General features: G+C 37.3%; 2 protein-coding genes across 3 annotated transcripts in view; one reads left to right on the top strand and one right to left on the bottom strand.

The window, feature by feature from the left end:
- The window catches only part of CEP290 (centrosomal protein 290), a 51,529-nt gene extending 40,065 nt beyond the window's left edge, over positions 1–11,464 (top strand). For both annotated transcript variants that reach the window (XM_054066461.1, XM_054066458.1), the window contains 10 exons: positions 854–988; positions 1,284–1,370; positions 3,140–3,304; positions 3,630–3,752; positions 4,009–4,172; positions 7,100–7,241; positions 8,897–8,970; positions 9,128–9,231; positions 10,008–10,114; positions 10,393–11,464. In XM_054066461.1, the coding sequence (XP_053922436.1) occupies positions 854–988; positions 1,284–1,370; positions 3,140–3,304; positions 3,630–3,752; positions 4,009–4,172; positions 7,100–7,241; positions 8,897–8,970; positions 9,128–9,231; positions 10,008–10,114; positions 10,393–10,581 (1,290 nt within the window). In that variant the 3' untranslated portion in view covers positions 10,582–11,464. The remainder of the gene's footprint in view (positions 1–853; positions 989–1,283; positions 1,371–3,139; positions 3,305–3,629; positions 3,753–4,008; positions 4,173–7,099; positions 7,242–8,896; positions 8,971–9,127; positions 9,232–10,007; positions 10,115–10,392) is intronic.
- Positions 10,605–19,781, bottom strand: C1H12orf29 (chromosome 1 C12orf29 homolog). The gene is made up of 7 exons (XM_054066474.1): positions 19,635–19,781; positions 16,347–16,464; positions 15,627–15,722; positions 14,506–14,622; positions 13,912–14,106; positions 12,662–12,831; positions 10,605–12,097 (listed from the first exon to the last, which is right to left on the bottom strand). The coding sequence occupies exons 1-7, from the start codon at positions 19,722–19,724 to the stop codon at positions 11,909–11,911; spliced, it is 975 nt and encodes a 324-aa protein (XP_053922449.1). The 5' UTR covers positions 19,725–19,781; the 3' UTR covers positions 10,605–11,908.
- Between the last annotated feature and the right edge of the window lie 667 nt (positions 19,782–20,448).

The raw sequence follows: 20,448 nt of genomic DNA, 5'->3' as shown, positions 1-20,448 counted from the left end.
CTGCTGTCAATTCTAAAATTTTGATCCAGAGATCCAGAAAGTTTACAAATAATCACAGTGCTGCATGCAGCTATTTGATGACCTTCATTCTTTATATTCCTTATACTAGGAAAAAATATGCTTTTATTTAAGGAAATACTTTATACCTATTGTTATGAGTGATGAATTAATGGTTCATATGGTTAATTCCATAATTACATAGTTAAAAACTGCTGATTATTATATCATCAAAAGGGTTTACTCTTTACTAAGTAGTGAATAGTAGTAATTTACCATATACTTAGGACTGGAATTGGCAATATAAAGCAAGCAAAGCACTCTTTATTTAATAGAAATTACTAACCTGTATTGATAAAGACTTAAGATTATAGGAACTAACAGACTAAGAACTAGAGTTATGTGCTACTCTTCCTGACTTGCTCTGTGATCTGTTTGACTTAAGTGAAACTTCTTCTGCCATATATACTATTTAGTAAACCTGTCAGAATATGCCCTTTAACTTAGATGCTGTTCCCGGGTACAGTGTCACAGCTTGCTACACTCAGTAGCTTTTTCTGTCCTTTTTTTTTGTTTTTTAGACTTTGAGCCAATAGTTTTAGAGTTAATTTTGGTTTGATAAAATTTTTACTGGCCAATAATAACTTGTAAACCTCCCTTAAAGGTTAAGCAAGTTTAGAAAATGTAAGAGAAGGAGTTGAAGTGGAGCAGATTAGATCAAAACTGGTGATACAACTGTCATCCATTTTATTTCTGTGAATAATGCTAATCTCTATTGCTTTTTATCAGCTATAACTGATGAAAAGAATAGTGCATTACCTATTAATAATAATTTTTTCCCCTCTATTTTCTCAAGACATCAGGAATTGGGTCAGATGATCAATATCGAAGAGAACAAGAAGTTTTAAAGGAAAATTTAAGATTGTCATCTGAAAATGTTGAGCTAAGATTCCAGCTAGAACAGGCCAATAAAGATCTGCCAAGATTAAAGGTAACATCTTTTCAGCTTTACTTTAAGCTGACACAGGTTGGGGGATTGCTTAAAAAGAGATGGACACCTTTTCTGTACATTCTGTAGGTTTTTCATATTTTTACAGAAGATGAGAAGATTGAATGGTTGGTAGAAGTGATGCAACATGTCATTATGATCAAAAATCACTTTCTCAAAATGTCTTGGTGATGGGAAATCGATTTCTTACATTTTTCAAAGTAAACCAACTGTAATTTTGTTACTGTTCACCTCAGTTTGAAATCCAAATAAGTTGCTTGTTACTCTGGTTTTTTAGGACCAAGTAGGTGACTTAAAAGAAATGTGTGAACTTCTCAAGAAAGAGAAAGCAGATATTGAACGAAAGCTGGGCAGCATTAGAGGGGTGAGTATTGCAACAGCATTTTTCATCATAAATAAATTAAATCAAAATATTAAAGCAAATATTTTATTAAAGCTAGATTATTTGGAATCAATCAAAAGCTAACACGAATTGTTCTTACTTGTTAATTGTTCTTGTTTATTTTACTGCTAAAGTGCTATAATAAGTATAGGAAATTCAGTTAATAGGACCATGAGGTGGACTAGAGCTACACTATTAAATATTTGCACTATTATGGCCTTATTTTGTCACTTGGATTAGTTATCTTCAGAAACAAAAAACAAACCCAAAAACTAATTACAGCCCTAATAATGAAAATTATATTCCTATATTTATGTAAATGCATAACACAGTACAGCTGTATAATTTAAAGTATAGGATTTTGATTGATGCAGTTGTTAGAAGGTGCAAGTTATTCTTAGTACTAAGCTTTTTCTTTGTTGTATTATGTAAAGATGACAGTTAAATTTTACCCTAGCTACTGTCAGCTACTTTAATAGAGTAATATTTCAGAAGTTACAGAGGAAAAAAGGCTTCAGCAGTGCCCAGTACTCTGGCCACTAAATTGTCAGACTATTTGTGTCACCTTTTAATGGAAGCTGACTTAATAAAAGCTCTTAAATGCCTTCATATCTTTCAGTATACTAGAACAATGAGTTCTACTACTGGGTACCCGGAGAGGACTTTGTTTCCCATTCTTTTACTTCTACCTTGCTTGTATATCTCCCTGTCTCTTATGCAGTGGCATTTTTTGGATAAGTAATTTCAGTTTATAAAACTGTTTCATGCAAAAATTCTGTTGAGCCAGCAGATTTGTAATCATCTTTCCTTTTCAGGCACCAATATTGGACAGTGTTTTTTCTTTAACTCTGCTGTGTACCAACACAAACCTCCTAATCCTTCCAGTTATTTTAGAGGAGAAAGGAAAAGTAATTTTTACTTTCAAAACTCGTTTGCCATATAGGTTGTGGCAGGGCTCCAGGGAGTAAAATCTTTCCCATTTTCCACTGTACTGTGGTCCTTACTTTTGTAGAAAGTTCATGTGCCCAGAACTAGAAACAGCAGCATCTTTAAATTATTATTGCTAAGAAGGACAGTCACTACAAAGATGATGAAAAAATAAATGCATTTGAATACCCTCTATCAGCTTTTCTACCTCATAAATGAACATGGTGAAAGAAGAGAAATGGAGGAATTACAAGCTTCCCCCCCCATATTTATTTACTTACTTATTTACCACTCTGCCTGGAGAATATATGCCTTGGGAAATGGAGAAGATTTATTCATTCTTTAAGGTGTACTACTTCTGTCACTTTAATCCAACAGTAGTATGGTTGATAAAAAAGGCCCTTTTTTCCTCCTTCATGCACCCAGGCATTTTTCCCCTCAGATAGCATTAGTATTCAAGCAATTGAATGGTCTGTTGGATTAGTAAATTGCTCCACAAAAAAAAAAAAAGCTATAAAAAGGTAGTATTTTGATTTATTTTCCTAATGTTTTAATTTAGTTCGTAAAGTACAGCAGATTTTGTGGCTGACTGCAGCTTTCTTGGGCAAAACAGAAAATGAAGGAAGTGATAAGTTGACTTTAGGGCTGAAAATATCACTAGACGTATTGGAGAGTTTAGTATGAAAGAAACTTTAGGGTTCAAGTCACACCAGACTATAGCATCTTTTTTTAATAAATGTAGATTGCGATGGGGAAATAACTGATAAAGTAACATTTGGAATATCTCAGAATGCAAAGATGAACTGTTTATTTCCTCTCTATAGGCTGGTAGAAGTGGAAAGACAGTGCCAGAATTGGAAAAAACAATTGGTTTGATGAAAAAGGTTGTAGAGAGAGTCCAAAGAGAAAACGAAGATCTGAAAAAAGCTCCAGCTGTGGTTTCTAATGAGAAACTACTTAGTCTTGAACAGGAAAATGAGAGGCTGAAGGTACTAATTCTTCTCCAATAACTTTAGATAACAGTTGGTATGCAAGTTAGTAGGAAAATGGAGCGGCAAACCTGTTGACACTGCTTGTTTTAAAAATAGCAAACAAGAAATATGTAGAACACAAAAGCAAAACTTCACTTGAGCATAATATACTGCACGATTTATGTAAAGATACTCTGTATCTTAAGGATATATTTAAATATGTCATAAAATGTTACGTTCACTGTGCTAAGTGGCTTGTAACTGAACTGTGCTTTAAAAATGGAAATCTGAAATTTTCTTCTAAGCAATATTTATGTGTTTTAACAACCTGTTCAATATTTAGTCTGAAATGGAAAAAATGGAACTTCATCTGGAGGGCCAGCTGAGTTTGCATTATGAATCTAAAACCAAAGGAATGGAAAAAGTCATTGCTGAAAACGAGAGGCTGCGTAAAGAACTGAAAAAGGTACAATCATTGTAATGCATTCCTTTATGCCCATTAGTTGTTCGTTGTGGTACTTTTTTTTCTAGATGGTTGGTACAGAATGGACGCTTTTCTAAGCACTGATAGAATTTTTAGTTATGTGTGGTAGTACTAGTGATCTTGGATGCACTGTTTTCCTCTAAATCAGCACTGACCCTATCTCATCATTATTTTAGATAATCCTGTGCTTCATGTGAGGTTAAGCATTCCATAAACCTCTGTTTTTATTGAACAATAGGAAGCTGACAGTGGAGAGAAGCTACGAATAGCAAAGAATAACTTGGAGATATTAAATGAGAAGTTAACCGTACAGCTGGCTGAAACCATTAAGAGGCTAAATTTAGCTGAGAGCCAGTTTGATGAAGCTGACAGCAAAAGTTGGAGGTCCATTGCTCTAACAAGGTAGGAATTAGGAATAAAATAAAGAAGATAAACACAAGTGTTGATTTCTCTTTAAATATTAGCAAACAAACAAGTCTTTCATTTCCATAGTTGTTCTTTTCTCTTCTAAAGATAGTTTTGTATTATCTGTATTTTATTTTCTGATTCTATTAGTGTGTAGAATCATTATATGGGACTCTGGTATGACTCCAGCAGACATCTAATGTCCTTAAGAACTGGCCTCGTTAGTTGCCTCTATACAGAAGCCAGTTAGTTATCTCTCTTCTTCAGATCAGCTGTAGACTTATGGATAGTTCTGGTAAAGGAATTATTTTGTGTTCCTTGCTGCTTAAACATGTTATATTTGTGCTTTGTGGAATAATGCAGCATTTTTGCTGAACACCAGTATTTGAGTACCTTACCACATGGATCACAGTCTGAAACAAAAACAGGAAGCCATCAACCTCTGTTTTCCAGCTTGAGTGCATTTGAATTTACATTTAACCATGCGACTGCGCAGAGGTTGTGTTGTAACATCTACTGGAATCTCTGTACTCCTCTGAACATGTAGGCATAGCTAAAGATCCTTCGTCTGTGTTCTGAAGGCCCTGAAAGCTAATTGTAGTCAGCCAGTGGATTCTGGGATCTGTAGAAGAAGGAATTAAAACTCAGAGACTAGCACTGGATCTTTTCCAATATACAAAATGAAGTGTGGGAATCGCCATTTCCTAAATTTTTAGATAAAACTCAGTTTGAAATCAGCATAGAAAAACATTTTGGGTTTGATAATAAGAGTAAATGTCTACAGCACTCTACCACTAGTTATCTGAAAGTTACCAATCAGTTGTTTTAAAATTCATGTATCACTTGCATCACTCAGTGTGTAATAAGCTGAAGAAAACAGTTTTATGACAAAGCTTCTTACTTACAAGAAACAGACATTTATCTATACTTCTGCAAATAGTTACTTTTTTTTTTTTTATTACAACTTGCTTATACAGGCTGGAGATCTTACAACTTGAACTGCAGTCATTTATTTGCTAGAAACAAGCTGTTTAGTTCTTGGGTTTTGTGGTTTGCTTACATTTTGGCAAAGTCGCCCCAAAGCCACTGCCAGTCCAAAAAGCATTACTTATACACCTGGTTTCAATCATGAGCTACGCACAAAGCTGCTAGCATGCTTAATAACAAATAGACTGGTATATTATATGAAGTTTGATGTAAGATACATTCCATGAAACATGCCTGTGATTGATTGAAGTGTAAGAGGAAGGAGAATTTTATCCCTCTTGAGGCAAGAGTTTTTAATTGGATATCATCTCTTGAACTGCCATATCTCAGGAAGGGACAAGAAAATGAAACAATGCTTATGCTATTACAAGAAACATGCAGCCTGTGTCCTGCTTAAGGATGGAAGAGGGCAAATTTATGGGAAGAAATACTTAGTACTGGACTCTTTGATGACCTAAGGATGAAATAAGATGATGTGTTGCAAAAATACTCTTTAATAGTTTTAAACAGATGTGGAATGTATCCACCACAACCGAACCTGTGACAGCAACCTTATTAGGGCAGAAAATCAGTTGGACAGGAGAAAGACTTGTCTGAGTTTACCTTAGGTCAGATCATTGTTTAAAAGTCCATTTGCTGATGTCCAAGATTTTACCTTCTCCCAGTGTTGCACACCCACAGGATCCCTATGGGAGTTCCAGTGCTTCTCTGACATGTTGCTGAGCCATTTCACTTCACTGAGACTTCAGAAAGCTGTTCCTTTTTTTAACCTTCCCCTTAACTGTGTAGTGAGGTAAAACATCTTTATGCAAGGTCAGACAACAGTCATATTTAGCGTAAGGAAAGAGGGCAAAACGGGCTGCCAGCCAGAGGACAGGAACATGCAGGGAGCATGGCAGGCCCTTAACAGCTACCAGATCAGCTCAGTAGTTTTTCTTTTAGTTCTTCAGCTCTTTGAAAAGCATTTCTACTTGGTTGTCTTTAGTATATATAAGTAATTATGTATATAGATATAAAATACATGATGGTGCTTAATTGTACTTGCCTATTTCAATTAGTATGAATAAAAACTTTTAAGACAATTTTAAAGTAAATGAGTAACATTAAGACATTACTAACCTGAAGGAGCGCATCGAGGCATTTTAACAGGCAATCCATCTCACCAGCCATCTCCTAAAGCATGTATGTGGTAATAGAAAGTATTTGACAGGGCAGACGAAGGTCTATCCTTGGGAGGGCTCCCTGGAAAGCTGTAAGATGATGGAGATTGTACTGCTATCTGAAAACCCAATTCAGGTGGGAGATTTAACTACATGATCTCCAGAGGTATCTTCCAACCAGCATCTCAATGACCTTACAAAAACCTTTTTGTAGCCTTGTATGGCTCAAAGCAAAATGGAATCTTCCTCAGAGTGCTCTTCCTCCAGGGTAAACAGAATTTCTTGCAGAACAGTTTTTCCCCTTAAGAGTCTTTCTCTTCTGCATCTGTATTAACCATTTTCTCAGTACATAAATTTATTTTCCCTCAATTATTAAAAGGTAAGGGGAATACTGTCAAAGGTTTGACATTGAAGTAAGACCTGACCAGCCGGCATACTGCATCTGTAAGAAACATGCATGTTTTTCAGCAGGAGGTAGTTCAGGGTTTATGTGCAATACTATAAAAAGATTCCAGTCCACCTTTAAAAAAGTAGACACAAAATACAATCCATAAAGTTGTAATATTTGGAAAAGTCTTTATTCTTCAATTAAAAATCTATTTTTCATTATGCTTCCTTCAGCTCACTTATTTATAAGACCAGTGATTATTTCAAGTCAAATACCCAATATATTTTAGGTTGTATTTTATTGCATTTAATCTCAAGATATTTTAATCTCTATTTCTGCAAAAGTATTACCTTTTGCTCTTATCTTTTTCTAAATAAAATTACTACCAGGATGCACGAAAGTAAGATGAAAGAAATGGAAATGGATATTGCTAAAAAAACCCAAACCATTACTGAACTTAAACGGCTGCTTCAGGAAGCCACAGAACGTGAGCACAATGCTGATAAAAACTTACAAGATCTGAAAGAGCAAGTGAGTAAACTTTAGCCAGATGACTCTGAGAAGATTGTTTAATATTAATGATTTCTAACGTATATATTGGCAGAGTACATTTTTTACTCTAATCCATGCTGTTATACATTTTTTCAGTCCTAGTAAATTGCACATTTACATATTTTAGCCAATTAATGAGGTTTACCACATATTATCAATATATATTTTTGACTTGTGGTCTTATGGGAAAATCAACTCTCTTCTATCTTATTCTTCTGTAGGGTTTTTATTATAGTTTCATTGAAAACATGAAAGCCTGTAGGTAAAGATACATCAAATGGTCTTAAAATCTTTCTAGCTTGTTACACAGAGTGTGTTTGCTGCAGGGACTTGACTCTTCCTTCCAGGCCTTTTTTCGGGCATTGACTTTGCCATCCTAATGGGGATCTTCATGCCCATTTCCAACATGGCCTCTTAAATGAAGTCCCTCTTATGTTCTACCTACAGATATTATTTCACACATGGAAGAGCTGATGAATTTTAAACTTGGGTACCTTTGAAAATATTTGCCAAATTTTAGCCTTTAAGTAGTCCAGAGATGCAGCCCTATGACTGTCAACCTACATTAACTTCTTTCCGTCTTCTCATTTATAAATACGTGCATGGTTTTCTTCCCCAGGCATCTTGTACTGGCCACGTTCAGAGTACGTTATTATATACACAACTTTCAATATAGGAAGTCCTATATATTTTGTAAGCGAGTAAATGTGTTCAATAACTAGAACTTGGAATTGAGTCCTGTAAAACAATTATTTTGTTAATTTTTGCTTTTTTTTCCTTTTTCTAAAGTCAGCATTATTAACATGAAGTGTATACCAGTAGCAAAACTAACAGAGATATAAAATTCTTTCATTATGTGCTATTACTCTGGAGCAGCGGACTTTCCAGTTTCTTTTACATCTCAAATACTGAAGAAAGGATGTGGTCAAGGTTAACTACATTTCAAAGAAACAAATCCTTTCTCTTTTAGGTAGTAATAGAAGAAAAAAGCCTATCGCTAACAGTAGCCTTATGAGAGTTTATAAATTGCCACTGCATTAAAAAACTGGATATAGTCTCATATTTAAAACACTAATTTTTTGCTTCTGCATATTCTACTGAAAGGCACTTCTACAGGCGAACTGTGGTTAGGGACCTATTCTAACTGCAGGCCATTTCTAGTCAACATATGCTCATTGGGGTTTTCTTTGCAAACTGGCAGGCTTTTCATGTCATGTTTTAAAAAGACCTTGGACACCTAGGTACGCAGATAAGCATGCCACCGTTATCTTTAAGGCATTTAAATTATTTTAGGCATGTCACTTCCTTAAGCGTATGTATAAATGATGCTAATGTAGCTATGTGTCTAACCTCCTTTGTAAATTTAACTTTTGAATATTTTTTTCTTCACCTTTCATGAAATAAGCAGCAATAATCTATACTAACTTTAAAAAAGCTGTAAATAATTAGATCTGTAGAAGCTGTCAGTAGATGAACACTTGGGTCTTTTCCTTTGTGTAACCCAGTACTTGGTTACATCCTTAGTATTATTTTCATGCAGTTTTTACTCCTGTATCAAAGAGAACTACATCTGAATTGCATTAATCCATGGACACTGTGTTCAAGAGTAAAACTTTCTTAATTTTTCTTTTAAGATTGAGTGTCTCAAACACTTTCCTGAAGGTGCAAGGACAGAGGAAAGCTTCATCAGGGAACTTCAGCTTTTAAGGTAATGTACTTTTAAATAAATAAATAAATACCTCAGCCAATATACATGAAATAAAAATGATCAGGAAATTGATTTTATGATTTTTAGTTACATCTTTTATATTCTAAAATATCTTTATAATTTTATAAAATCATTCTACAATTGTTTTCTATTCCAGATCAACTAATAATCAATTAGAGAAAGAAAAAGCAGAACTAGCTCACCAGGTGGAACATTGTAAGCACCACAGACACATATATACAAGTGAAGGTCCTGCAGCTGGTAATCATTTTTAATACATAAAGATCTTCCTGTAATTTGGGCCTAGAACTAGCTTCACTTATTATGTGTATGTAAAAATGATAATAAATCTACAGAATTGTTTGAATTATACTAATGCAGAGAATTAATTATCTTGAACAAAAGGCTGTAATCTTCCTAAGATTTCCAAGAAGATGGGTAGTTAATGCCACTGTCTACTTTATAAATCTCATAAGACTGCTTGTAAGAGGTCAGTCATTCATTGAAACCTTCTTGACTACTCCTTTTGCCTTGGGTTCCAAGCTGCCAGAGAGTGAGTGTCTATTCCAGACACTAGCTCTGTGAATGATTGCATACTTGGCCAGCATCAGTCCCGCAGGAAAAGCAGAGCACTACAGAGCAGCACACTGCCATATGACAGTGGGAGAAAAAAAACCACACCAAAACAAACCTCTTGAAATTATGACTATAATTAACAAGAACACTATACTACATTATTTCCAGGTTTCCTGCCTTTAACTCAGAGAAACTGTCCATGCTATGGTTCTCAAAGGTATGCTAACAGACTGGCCACTGGAGTACGCGATTCAGTCACAGGAACTAGTTACCACCAACCTAATTTTTACAAAAACTAAAGGAAAGTGTGGATGACTTGAATTTTCGATGGTTGTTGATGCCAGCTGGGGGTACACACTTCTAATTGTTTCACCTTTCAAGAGACACAGAATTACTGTAACATGATTACTCAAGTAATCGATTTTCATTACTGTATATTTAAATTATCGTTATTTTTGCAGGACATAATGAAATTGTACAGAAGGATAAAAATGACAAGTTAATGTTAGAAATAGCTGACCTCCAGACACTGCTGAAAGCCTCAGAGCTGGAAAAACAGCAATTACAGGTGAGTCGCGGAGAAGATAATGAACAAAACTGTAAGTTAGCTACAAAGAACTGTTTAATATCTAAACTAATATTTAATGACAAGTCAATTTCTAAACATTATGTTTACAAAGCCTATTGTTAGTGAAGATGCTGTTCATAGGTGGATTTTTGTGTCTCTAGAGAACACATTTATGGTCCCATCACTTAACATTTTAAGAAAAAGGCAAAAAAAGCTGTTGTTGACATCTGATTCCTAAGTTGCAGATAAAGGTTGTACTCCTTCATTCTTTTTAATAGGAAGAAACAAAAAAGCTGAGAAGAGAACTAGAAAACTTTGGTCCTTCCTTTTTTGAAGAAATTGAGGATCTGAAATATAACTACAACAAAGAAGTAAAAAAAAATATTATCTTGGAAGAGAGATTACAGCAGCTTTCTGAAGAGTTTGGCATTCAGCTGGATAGCTCAGTCAATGTTTCTATTGATTAGGGGCAGTGTTTAGCATCCTTAGTACTGACATAGAAGAGAAATTCTGGAGCAGTTGCATAATACTGATTTATTTGTCTGGTATTATCTAGGAATGATACAAGTCTATTAAGTTACGTTTTGGCACATACCTAAGAGTGCAGAAGAGCTTATTATGGTCGGTATTTATAAACACCAGTCAAACTAAGTGAGTTTTACCTCTTCCAACCCCTTTAAAATAATATATTGTAATTCAGAACAGTAACTTGGGTGATACACAGGTGTCAAACAAAGTTGAAATCTTGGACTTCTCATAGAAGAACCTCTTAAAATGTGCTAACTATCCTAAGTTCCAGCTTTAAGAATATGTAATTAGTTCTTAATGTCCAGTGCTTTTGTATTTTTAAACTGTGGATTAAGGTCAATGTGGTGGATGTCTGTTCTTACATCCCTGTTACTTTTACCTCACTTTTAGAAAATCCAAGAATTGAAAATAAAGTTACAGCATTTCTGACAAACTCATGGTATTTTTGTAGTAAAATGATTTTTTATACTGTATATAGCACAGATAAAATAAAGCAAATGCAAACAATCATGCAGTCTCATCTTTATTATTTATATGCCATCTTATTTAATATGCCCTTGATGGAGTTTCCTAGTTGAGATACAGTCTGAAAATAGGCATTACTAAGCCAAGTCATCTCTCTTATAACTTACTAAGGTTCTCCAAAATAGAACTAGTATATTTTCTATCATTTACCCTTTTTGTCCCAAACCAGTGGAAGTACTTGTAGGATAGAGCATAATTAGGTTTTCAAGTAATAGTATAATGCTGCTGCTTACCAGTTAAATAATACAGTGAAAAGCTTTCCTCCAAAAGAAATTGTTAAAACTTGAGAAAAAAGATTATAAAATTTCAGGACTAATTCTGGTCCCACCTGAAACATGTCCTTTATCGTTAAAAAACAACTAGATCCTAAATCTGAATCCTACACGTAACAGTGCCATAATAATTGTATTATCTATAGAAGTGCAAACTATGGAACTTTTACAGTTGATTGCATTCATTAGCTAAGCTATTAGGACCAGCCAGTGTTAGACAACATACTTCTTACAATTATAAGAGTTTCCAGAAATATTTTTTTTTCCAGTATTGAAAATAAACATGCTGAAAGTTAGATCTTTGCTCTGAGTGGCAGATCTCTCATTATATAAAATTATGCATTTTGGAAAATCTTAAAATCATACATTACCTAGGCTGCTGCCTAAACTAGAAGAATATTTGTAGAGTTCTGTGGTATACACAAGTAAGAGGAATGCAACGCATGACAACTAAATGATAAAAATAATTTCAAGCATCAAACTTTATATCTTTGAGTCTGTCAAATCTCTGACCATTCAAGTTTGAAAAATGGTGAAACAAACTCTTTGGTTCAAAGTCACAGTCATATTTAGTTCTATCAAAAGAAATTACAACGGGCTGAGAATTCAAGTATGTCTCTGCAAGTGGCCAGCGTAAACCAAGATGATGGCGATGGAGCTGTAATAAAAAGAAATATGATCAGTTTACAGATTTTGATATAGTAGCCCAACAGTTCCAGTTAGAGTGGGGGAGGGGGTGCATTAATCCTCTGCATTATGGCACTTTTAACTATGGCTCAGTAACACATGAGTATCACCAGTTACAATTGAGTTAGTTACAATGAAGCGCAAAAGGCAAAATGGAACCAAAATGCCCTCCACAGCTTCAGAAAGAATATAAACTTGCTAATTTATCAAAAAATCACATTCTTATTACCAATAGTTGTTCTATAATATATATTACAAGAAATTAATTTTTAAAATGGAATTATGCTTTAAATTTTTTAATTATTCATAAATAATATTTTCTTGCCTCTACATATTTTAAATTATTAGCATAATGCAGATAATTAAGAAATTTAAAATTTTGTCATTACAGTGATTCAATGCCTTGACTAATTGTACTGTCACCTAATTTGCAACATTTACTACTGAAGAATTTGGAAAACAAGAAGTGAATACCTCACAATACTTCACATATGAATTATTATAGTGCTTTCCACATGTCCATCTACATATTTACCTTGATTAAACAGCCATCATGGCAGTGCCACACAATTCCTTCAACTTTACCCTCAATGCAGCCTTCAAACCAAGACACTATGTCATTTTGTTTCAAAGTAGGTGGATTCTTTATTTCAAATGCTCCATGTGGTACAAGAAGATGTATAGGCTGCTTCTTGCTTCCTAATCCTATGTTAAAAGGAACAAAATCCTAGTTATGTGTGATTAAACTAAAGATTTTCCTCACTTTTTTACTACCCCTATCATAAAAGCACTCTATAGGCTTCTATTAGATACAACATTGTCCTGCCTTTGAAAGATCAAATGTAGCTGTCTCCTCTTCATGTAACCTTGTATTTATATGAAATAAACATGACAGATTTATACAGTTGTCTACTTTGTCCTTGTGGTCACATCCTCAGTAACAATAAAACTATGAGCCAAATACTTCAGGTCATGATCAACAGCACAAACATCTTAGTTCCTGAATATCTGGCATATTTCCTACCAAACATGGATTAATACTTAAGTCATGCTGTTAACAAATGCATTGCCTCTTTGCAATAAAATCTTCATAAATCTTCATCTACGAATACAGTTATTAGAATTTTTTGTTGTAGATCACTTATACTGAGAAAACACTTAGACCAAGTACTACTGCTTCTCCTGTCCATCCTTGCAAGCTACCTTAACAGCAAAGCTCAGAACTCACTTGTGCTTACTTGATTGTTTTTCTCTTGAAAGGCTATTAAAGAGAGAAGCTTCAACCAAAATTTAGATTAGCTTACACTTCTTTAAAAAAAAATTCATATTTCATAATATTAAAATTGCAACTTATGGCTAACTCTAGGGACTCAAAAAAACCTGGCTAAATAAAATTTTCTACTTTAATGGACTTGGCAACATCAGGAACAAGTATAAGCAAGTCAAGAAAAAGCACCTACACACAATCTTAAAAATTATTTTAATAGTAATATTTGAAACAACTTTTCCAATCAGAATATTTTTGAAAGATCAAAGGAAAGCATTTTTGTAGTAACTCCTAAAGAACATGCAGGTGGAAAAAGGTTTAATAGGCATAAATAGTCTCATGGCAGCTCCGCTTTCTGAGGTATTTTGGACGTGTTCTTTGTGCAAGCCCTTCTTCTCTAAAAACATTACGTTGCTACCTTACAACTTTTTTTAAAACTCATACAAAGAAAATACGTAGTTTTTACTCAAAAATATCACTAAATACTTTTTATTTAAGAACAGACCATGCAAACTTACCATATGGATTTGCATTAATATTAGTCCCAATAAGCTCCAACGTTTGTTCTAAAATTTCTGATAATGGCACCAGACTGATTTCAAGAAGACCTGGTTCAGCATGGTGTCTCAATACCAGTGCTGCTTTAGCCTCATAATTTACAACAGATGAATGCCAGCAATATTGCTTACTATTTTTCTCCACAGGCACCCAACCTACAAGAAAACATTGCATTTTAGCAAAGTAAATAGCTGAATTTATCAAATGTGTCCTAGAACTGTACAAGCCTTAGAAAAAACCCACAGTTAACTACAAACAGAAGGAATAATAAGAAAAGCTGGTTTGTATCTCAGAGAAATGTCAGAGGAATGCAAATGTGACAACCACGCCTTCACAGCTGAAGCCCTGTAAAACTGTACAGCAAACTGCAATTATTTTCAATGTGTCAGAAGAACAAAGCCTTTCTGGATAGTGAATGGATGACATCCCAATTGCTTTCTGAATATGTTAGCTACTACTTTTAACTCTGGAACTAATTCTAATTCACAATTCTAATTCACTTCAAAAATTGATCCCCTGACCCCCGTTTTTTACCTGTGCTGCATCATAGGTACCTGGCATATGACCGTTATCATCAGGCAAAGGATTGCCATTAGAAAACTCTATGTCCTTTGCTGGAATCCAAGTATCTGGAACAGGCTTGAAATCTTCTTCAACATTCCAAACAAATTCTAGACATAGAAATGTGATAGTTTGGCAAACTGTTAGTCAATTGTACGTTCTGATCATCGTTCAATGCAAGCATTGAAATACTATTGATCTAATCTCTGTCCTACAAACAGCAGTCCCAGGTACTTTGTACAAGCACCAACATCTAGCACACTCAACCAGTCTACAATTAAGAGGGTTTAAAGAAGCACAGTAGGCTTTAAGTAATTTAAAAGTTCAAAACTAACTAAGATCAAAAAATAGCTACCTCAATAGCCAACATCATATTTAAATTAGAGCAAGAGACTATTCCCAGCTGATGGCTGTGAAGTTGAAATCTCCCATAAGGACAAGCGCTACCAGTCCAGAAATTTCTCCTAATTGCCCATAACTCTTCAGTGCTTACCATCGTGGCTGGGCAACCAGTAATAGACACACACTCCAACATCTCCTTTGTTCTCCGTCACCCTAATCCTTACGCCGAGGCTCTTGGCCACATCAACACTAACTGTACGGGCTGTGCAATCAAACCTCTCCCTTATGTATAGTACACCATCTCTACCTGGCAGGCCCTGCCTGTGTATCCTGAACAGCCTGTACCTCTCCATCCTAGCACTCCAATCGTAGGACTCAATCTACTTAGTCTCACTAACACCAGCGATATCGTTGCTCTGGGAGCTGATCAGCACTTCCAGCTCATCCTGTTTGTCTCATACCGCATGCATTGGTGTACAAGCACTTCAGGTATGCTCCGGAGCGCTCTATGCTCCCAGGAGCAGCGTAAATGTTCCCAATAGCTTTGCCATCCTCTGGTGATGCCATGCAAATCCTTGACTTATCTACTACAATCCTGTTGGTGTCCTCTTCCCCAAGTGATTCTAGCTTAAAGCTCTCTTGAAGTAAAGTTATGAGTGACATTACAAAAATTGGAACATGGTAACTAATGTTTCCTGTGTCACAATTAGAGGCGTTTTTCCAACTGGATAATTAAAGCTGACAAAAAGCAGAAAAAAAAATCTTCACTAACCTTTGCAGTCTTCCAACGAATGCAAAAATCGTTTAAATCTTTTTTCAGCTTGTTTGTTGGGTTTTCGATCCAGCCTGGCCCATAGATATGGTTGCCCTAGAGTTTCCAAAGATATAAAACCAGCAGATTACTCAGGTAACCACCCCTTGCAGAACACTGAAATCAACTACATAAAAGGCAAAACATGAATTCTCATTTGCCACTAGAGAAATGTTATATCTAAAGACACTATTTAAATTCATAAATTAATTATTTATATGAATCTAAAATTTTTGTATCAAATTTGGCAAGATTCTACAAATAAACTCCTTACAACTTCAGGCAAAGGTATGAACCCCAGTGATGCAGTGAAGCACAGCCTTCTCATCTCCTCCCAACCTCCATACTCCTTTTAATCCTCCCCAAGAAAACTATATTATTTCATATAAATTCTAGCGTGCATGGAAGATTTACTGGATGTACTATTTCTCCATGACTGCCATGTTCATTGAACTACACTTCGTCTATTTTAGAGATCTATAACAAACTCTATAAAGTTGTTATAGATTTTTATAAACATCTCCTGTGTTTACGGTAACTATCAGTTTGTGGCAAAGATGTTTAATGAGAGCTGAATTCACAACAGCTGAAATGCAATAAATCATGTGACAAAAGTGAAAACTAAATAAAACAAGGCTTCTAGTCAGCACATGAAATCTGCATATGGATCGTCCTTATTACCTTTATAGGTAGTTACATAACAGCAGGTTCCGTCCACCTTTTCAGTAGGAATTGCATTGTATATATCTGCCTCTAACGCCTTTCCAGTTATAGTTTCAGTTGCCAAAACTTTAAATGGCTGAAAAGAAGACAGGTATTTTAAACCCTTGTCATGGCTATGTTACTGCCTTGCTCTCATACGGATTTTTGCTTCTTACAAATGGCCTCTTTCAAGTCCATTAAAATTTCTAATCTTATATAAATGCGCTATTGTTTCTTCAAGACATGACAACATGGAAAACAACAAGGGGAATCTATTTGCAAACTCTCTTCCTTTTTTCCATTCTTGATTAGCATTTAGAGATTACTTTGCCTTCCACTTCACATAATGTATATAAACTAGAAGGGTTTCAGTCCAGCGCTACAGAATTTTGAGATGTGCCTTCTTATACTACTATGGCAAAAGCAATTCATCACGACTAGCTGCTCCGAGCTTGCAGTTTGGAGCTGAACATTGATAGCACCACATTAGTAAAAACATAGACCAGTGAAATGCAAGATGGCAAAAGCATCTTGGTATTAAACACTTAGTATCAGTGCTGCTAACTAAACACTTTTCTGCTTAAAAAGAGGGAAGAACAAAGTGGTCTAGGGGTCAGAAACAAATAACCATCCACAACTAGTCCTGACCTCTAGGAGGACTTCCACAGGACTTCTATAACAGTTTTATTGCAAACACATCGTGTTTGGATTCAAACATTTTCCAGCACCACCACTCTTCATCCCTAGCAGTCACAATCCCCTGTATTATCCTTGCCTGCACTTTGAAAAACAAAAAAAAAAGCACAGTCCACTTCCAGATCTAATCCCGTCAGCTTTTTCTATATGAAGGAACAAAAACACAGGGAGGTACCCTTACATGACAAGTATCAAGATGGTGTTTGTACTCAGAGTTGAACAATTAAGTTACTGATGGTCTGGCAATCATTTCAGCTCTTCCACCCAGAAGTCAAATACTAACAGGAGAAAGTCACCCAGATGAATTCAAGTTCACTGTGCAGTCAGCAGTAGGTGCTGTTACTAAAATTGGGAAAAACAAATTGGAGGTGTATAGGTACGAAGATGAATGCCACCTCAGCCAGTCCTGACACTGCCTTCTACATCTCAGGAAGAAATAACTTTGATTGCATTCCATCATTTTCACCTTGGCGAATTCCTACAAAGATGATCAGAGGGCTGGAGCACCTCTGCTACGAGGACAGGCTGAGAGAGCTGGGCTTGTTCAGCCTGGAGAAGAGAAGGCTCTGGGCAAACCTTACTGCAACCCTCAAGTTCCTGAGTGGGGCCTACAAGTAAGCTGGGGAGGGACTGTTTACAAAGGCTTGTAGTGACAAGACAAGGAGGAATGGCTATAAGTATGAGAGGGGAAGATTTAGGCTACACATAAGGAAGAAATTCTTCACAATGAGGGTGGTGAGACACTGCAACAGGTTGCCCAAATAAGCTGTCGATGCCCCATCCCTGGAAGTGTTCAGGGTCAGGCTGGATGGGGCCTTGAGCAACCTGGTCTGGTAAGAGGTGTTCCTGTGCATGGCAGGAGGGTTGGAACTGGATAATCTTTTAAGGTCCCTTCCAACCCAAACCATTCTATCATCTGTGATTCTATTTCACGTCTTACAGCTGCAAATCAATTCTCCAGTCATAAACCTGATATTCCTGTGATCACAAAAAAATAAAGAGATATAAGCTTATTTTTTACAGGACTCCCAGGCAGGGACAGGAGGATGGCTTTACGCAAGCTCCCAGTGTGGTCATGCTGGAGTGGCCTCATTCCTTGTTCCAATTTTTGGGATCTTTGTGCCCACTTTTGGTTCTCTGTGCCATTTCGCTACACTTTTTGCCACTCCTCCCCACGCTCAGAAAAAGCAAAGACAATATCAAGGGGAACACCTGGACGTACCTGGCAGGCAAAGAGTGGGATGGGGCAGAAATGGCTCCCAAACGACCTCTCCCGCACTGAAGGGGGTGTGAGAAACACTTATTCACTGGCAAAATATTGAAAAGGACGAATTCTTCAAAGCAAAGGCAGTAATATTTTTATTTTACAATTCAACACCGAATCGGATGCCCTTATAAAAGAAGGCATCCTATCTTACAAAAGCAGTGGATATATAGACTTTTTTTAGACAAAGAACTGTTTAAGTCCCCAAAGAATGTCTATTTTTATAGGTTATCCAAACATGTTTGGAGACTCCCTTTGGGTTATCTCCTGATCGAAGACAACTACATCTCACAAGTCAATTAAGCACATAAATAGATTCTTGCAGCTCTAAGACAGGTTCTCTCTTGTGCTAAAACAGCTACATCTTACAAGACAAGTAAGCAAATCAATAAATTCCTGCAACTCTACGAGAGTGTTTATTCTTTCAGGTTACTTATCCGTGTTTGGAGATTGTCTGCATATTGTCTCATAAAAACATAGAATCATAGAATTGCCAGGTTGGAAAAGACCTCTTGGCTTACTGAGTCCAACCATTCCTATCTGCCACTAAACCATGTCCCTGAGTACCTCATCTACCCATTCTTTAAATACCTCCAGGAATGGGGACACCCTCAGCAGCCTCCGCCAGTGCCCAATGACCCTTTCTTTCAATATTTCTTTCCTGATATCCAGTCTGAACCTCCCCTGGCACAGCTTGAGGCCATTCCCCCTTGTCCTATCACCTGTCACTTGGGGGAAGAGGCCAGCATCCTCCTCTCTACAACCTCCTTTCAGGCAGTTGTAGAGAGCAATAAGGTCTCCCCCCTCATCCTCCTCTTCTCCTGTCTAAACAACCTCAGTTCTTTCAGCCGCTCCTCATAAGACTTGCTCTCCAGCCCCCTCACCAGCTTTGCTGCTCTTCTCCAGAGCCTCAACATTCTTCTTGTAGGGACGGGCCCAGAGTGAACACAATATTCGAGGTGCGGCCTCACCAGTGCCGAGTACATGGGGAGAATCACCTCCCTGGACCTGCTGGTCATGCCGTTTCTGATGCCATCGGCCTTCTCGGCCACCTGGGCACATTGCTGCCTCATGTTCAGTCGGCTGTCAAGTACTTACTCTTGATACAAGTAAGATTTATATTACAAGACAATGAAACATACAAACCAGGTGCAGCAAAACGTATCAATTAATTATCGATTAATCCTCACGGAGGGATCCCTACAAGCCTCTACGGTGCGTTCAGCTCCACATTCCCAGAGGAACCCCTCGCCACTCGGGTACTTCTCCCCCCCTCGCTCCCCCCGGCCCCACGCCGCCCCGGCCACCTGGTGCTCCCTCTTGGCTGACGGCTCCTCCTTCACCTCGGTCACGAACAGACACGGCACCTTGCGCTGCACCGCGCTGAGGCGCCTCATGGCGCCGGGATGCCGGTTTGCCCGCCCGCTCCCCCCACCCCCGACACTGCGCGCGCCGCAAAATGGCGCCCGGCGCCGCCGGCCCCGCGGCGGAGGGGGGGGCCTGGAATGGGGCGGGGGGGAGTGAGAATGGCAGGGGAAGGGGTGTTTGTCTCTCGCCTTTGTTGCTCCGCTGTTCTTTCTGAAACAAACTTGCTCTTAACAGTTTAATTTAACCATTAAGACAGGTTTACTTTGTACAGCGCTGCAGAACATGTGGGGTTTGCCCTGAGACTGCTTCTACCCAACAGCGATTTCAGAGAACTTTATAGGCGCAGAGGTGTTTCCATACCTCATCGCCTTCTATGACAAGGTGACCCGCTTACTGGATGAGGGAAAGGCTGTGACATAGTCTTCTTGGACTTCAGTAAAGCCTTTGACACAGTTTCTCACAACATTCTGCTTTGGAAAATGCCTCTGGACTGGACAGGCGCAACTCTCCTGGGTGGAAAACTCGCTGGGTGGCCGGGCCCAAAGAGCAGTGATAAATGGAGTTAACTCCAGCTGGAGGCCAGTTACAAGTGGGGTTCCCCAGGGCTCAGTGCTGGGTCCAGCCCTGTTCAATGGCTTTATCAATGACTTGGATGAAGGCATTGAGTGCACTCTTAGCAAGTTTGCAGATGACACTAAGCTGGGGGGAAGTGTGGCTCTGCTGGAGGGTAGGGAGGCTCTGCAAAGGGATCTG

The sequence above is a fragment of the Cuculus canorus genome, chromosome 1, assembly GCF_017976375.1.
Source record: "Cuculus canorus isolate bCucCan1 chromosome 1, bCucCan1.pri, whole genome shotgun sequence".
Classification (NCBI taxonomy): domain Eukaryota; kingdom Metazoa; phylum Chordata; class Aves; order Cuculiformes; family Cuculidae; genus Cuculus; species Cuculus canorus.
The sequence above is the reverse complement of the archived record's forward strand: the minus strand, read 5'-3'. Positions and strand labels throughout refer to the sequence as shown.

Bases quoted from the DNA above. Each gene is read 5' to 3' on its own strand.
- C1H12orf29 (XM_054066474.1), bottom strand. From the start codon at position 19,724: ATGAGGCGCCTCAGCGCGGTGCAGCGCAAGGTGCCGTGTCTGTTCGTG. The intron at 15,723-16,346 runs GTAATAAGGACG...TGGAAACTCTAG, and splicing joins TTATGTAACTACCTATAAAG to GGCAACCATATCTATGGGCC. The intron at 12,832-13,911 runs GTAAGTTTGCAT...CTTTTAACATAG, and splicing joins TATTAATGCAAATCCATATG to GATTAGGAAGCAAGAAGCAG.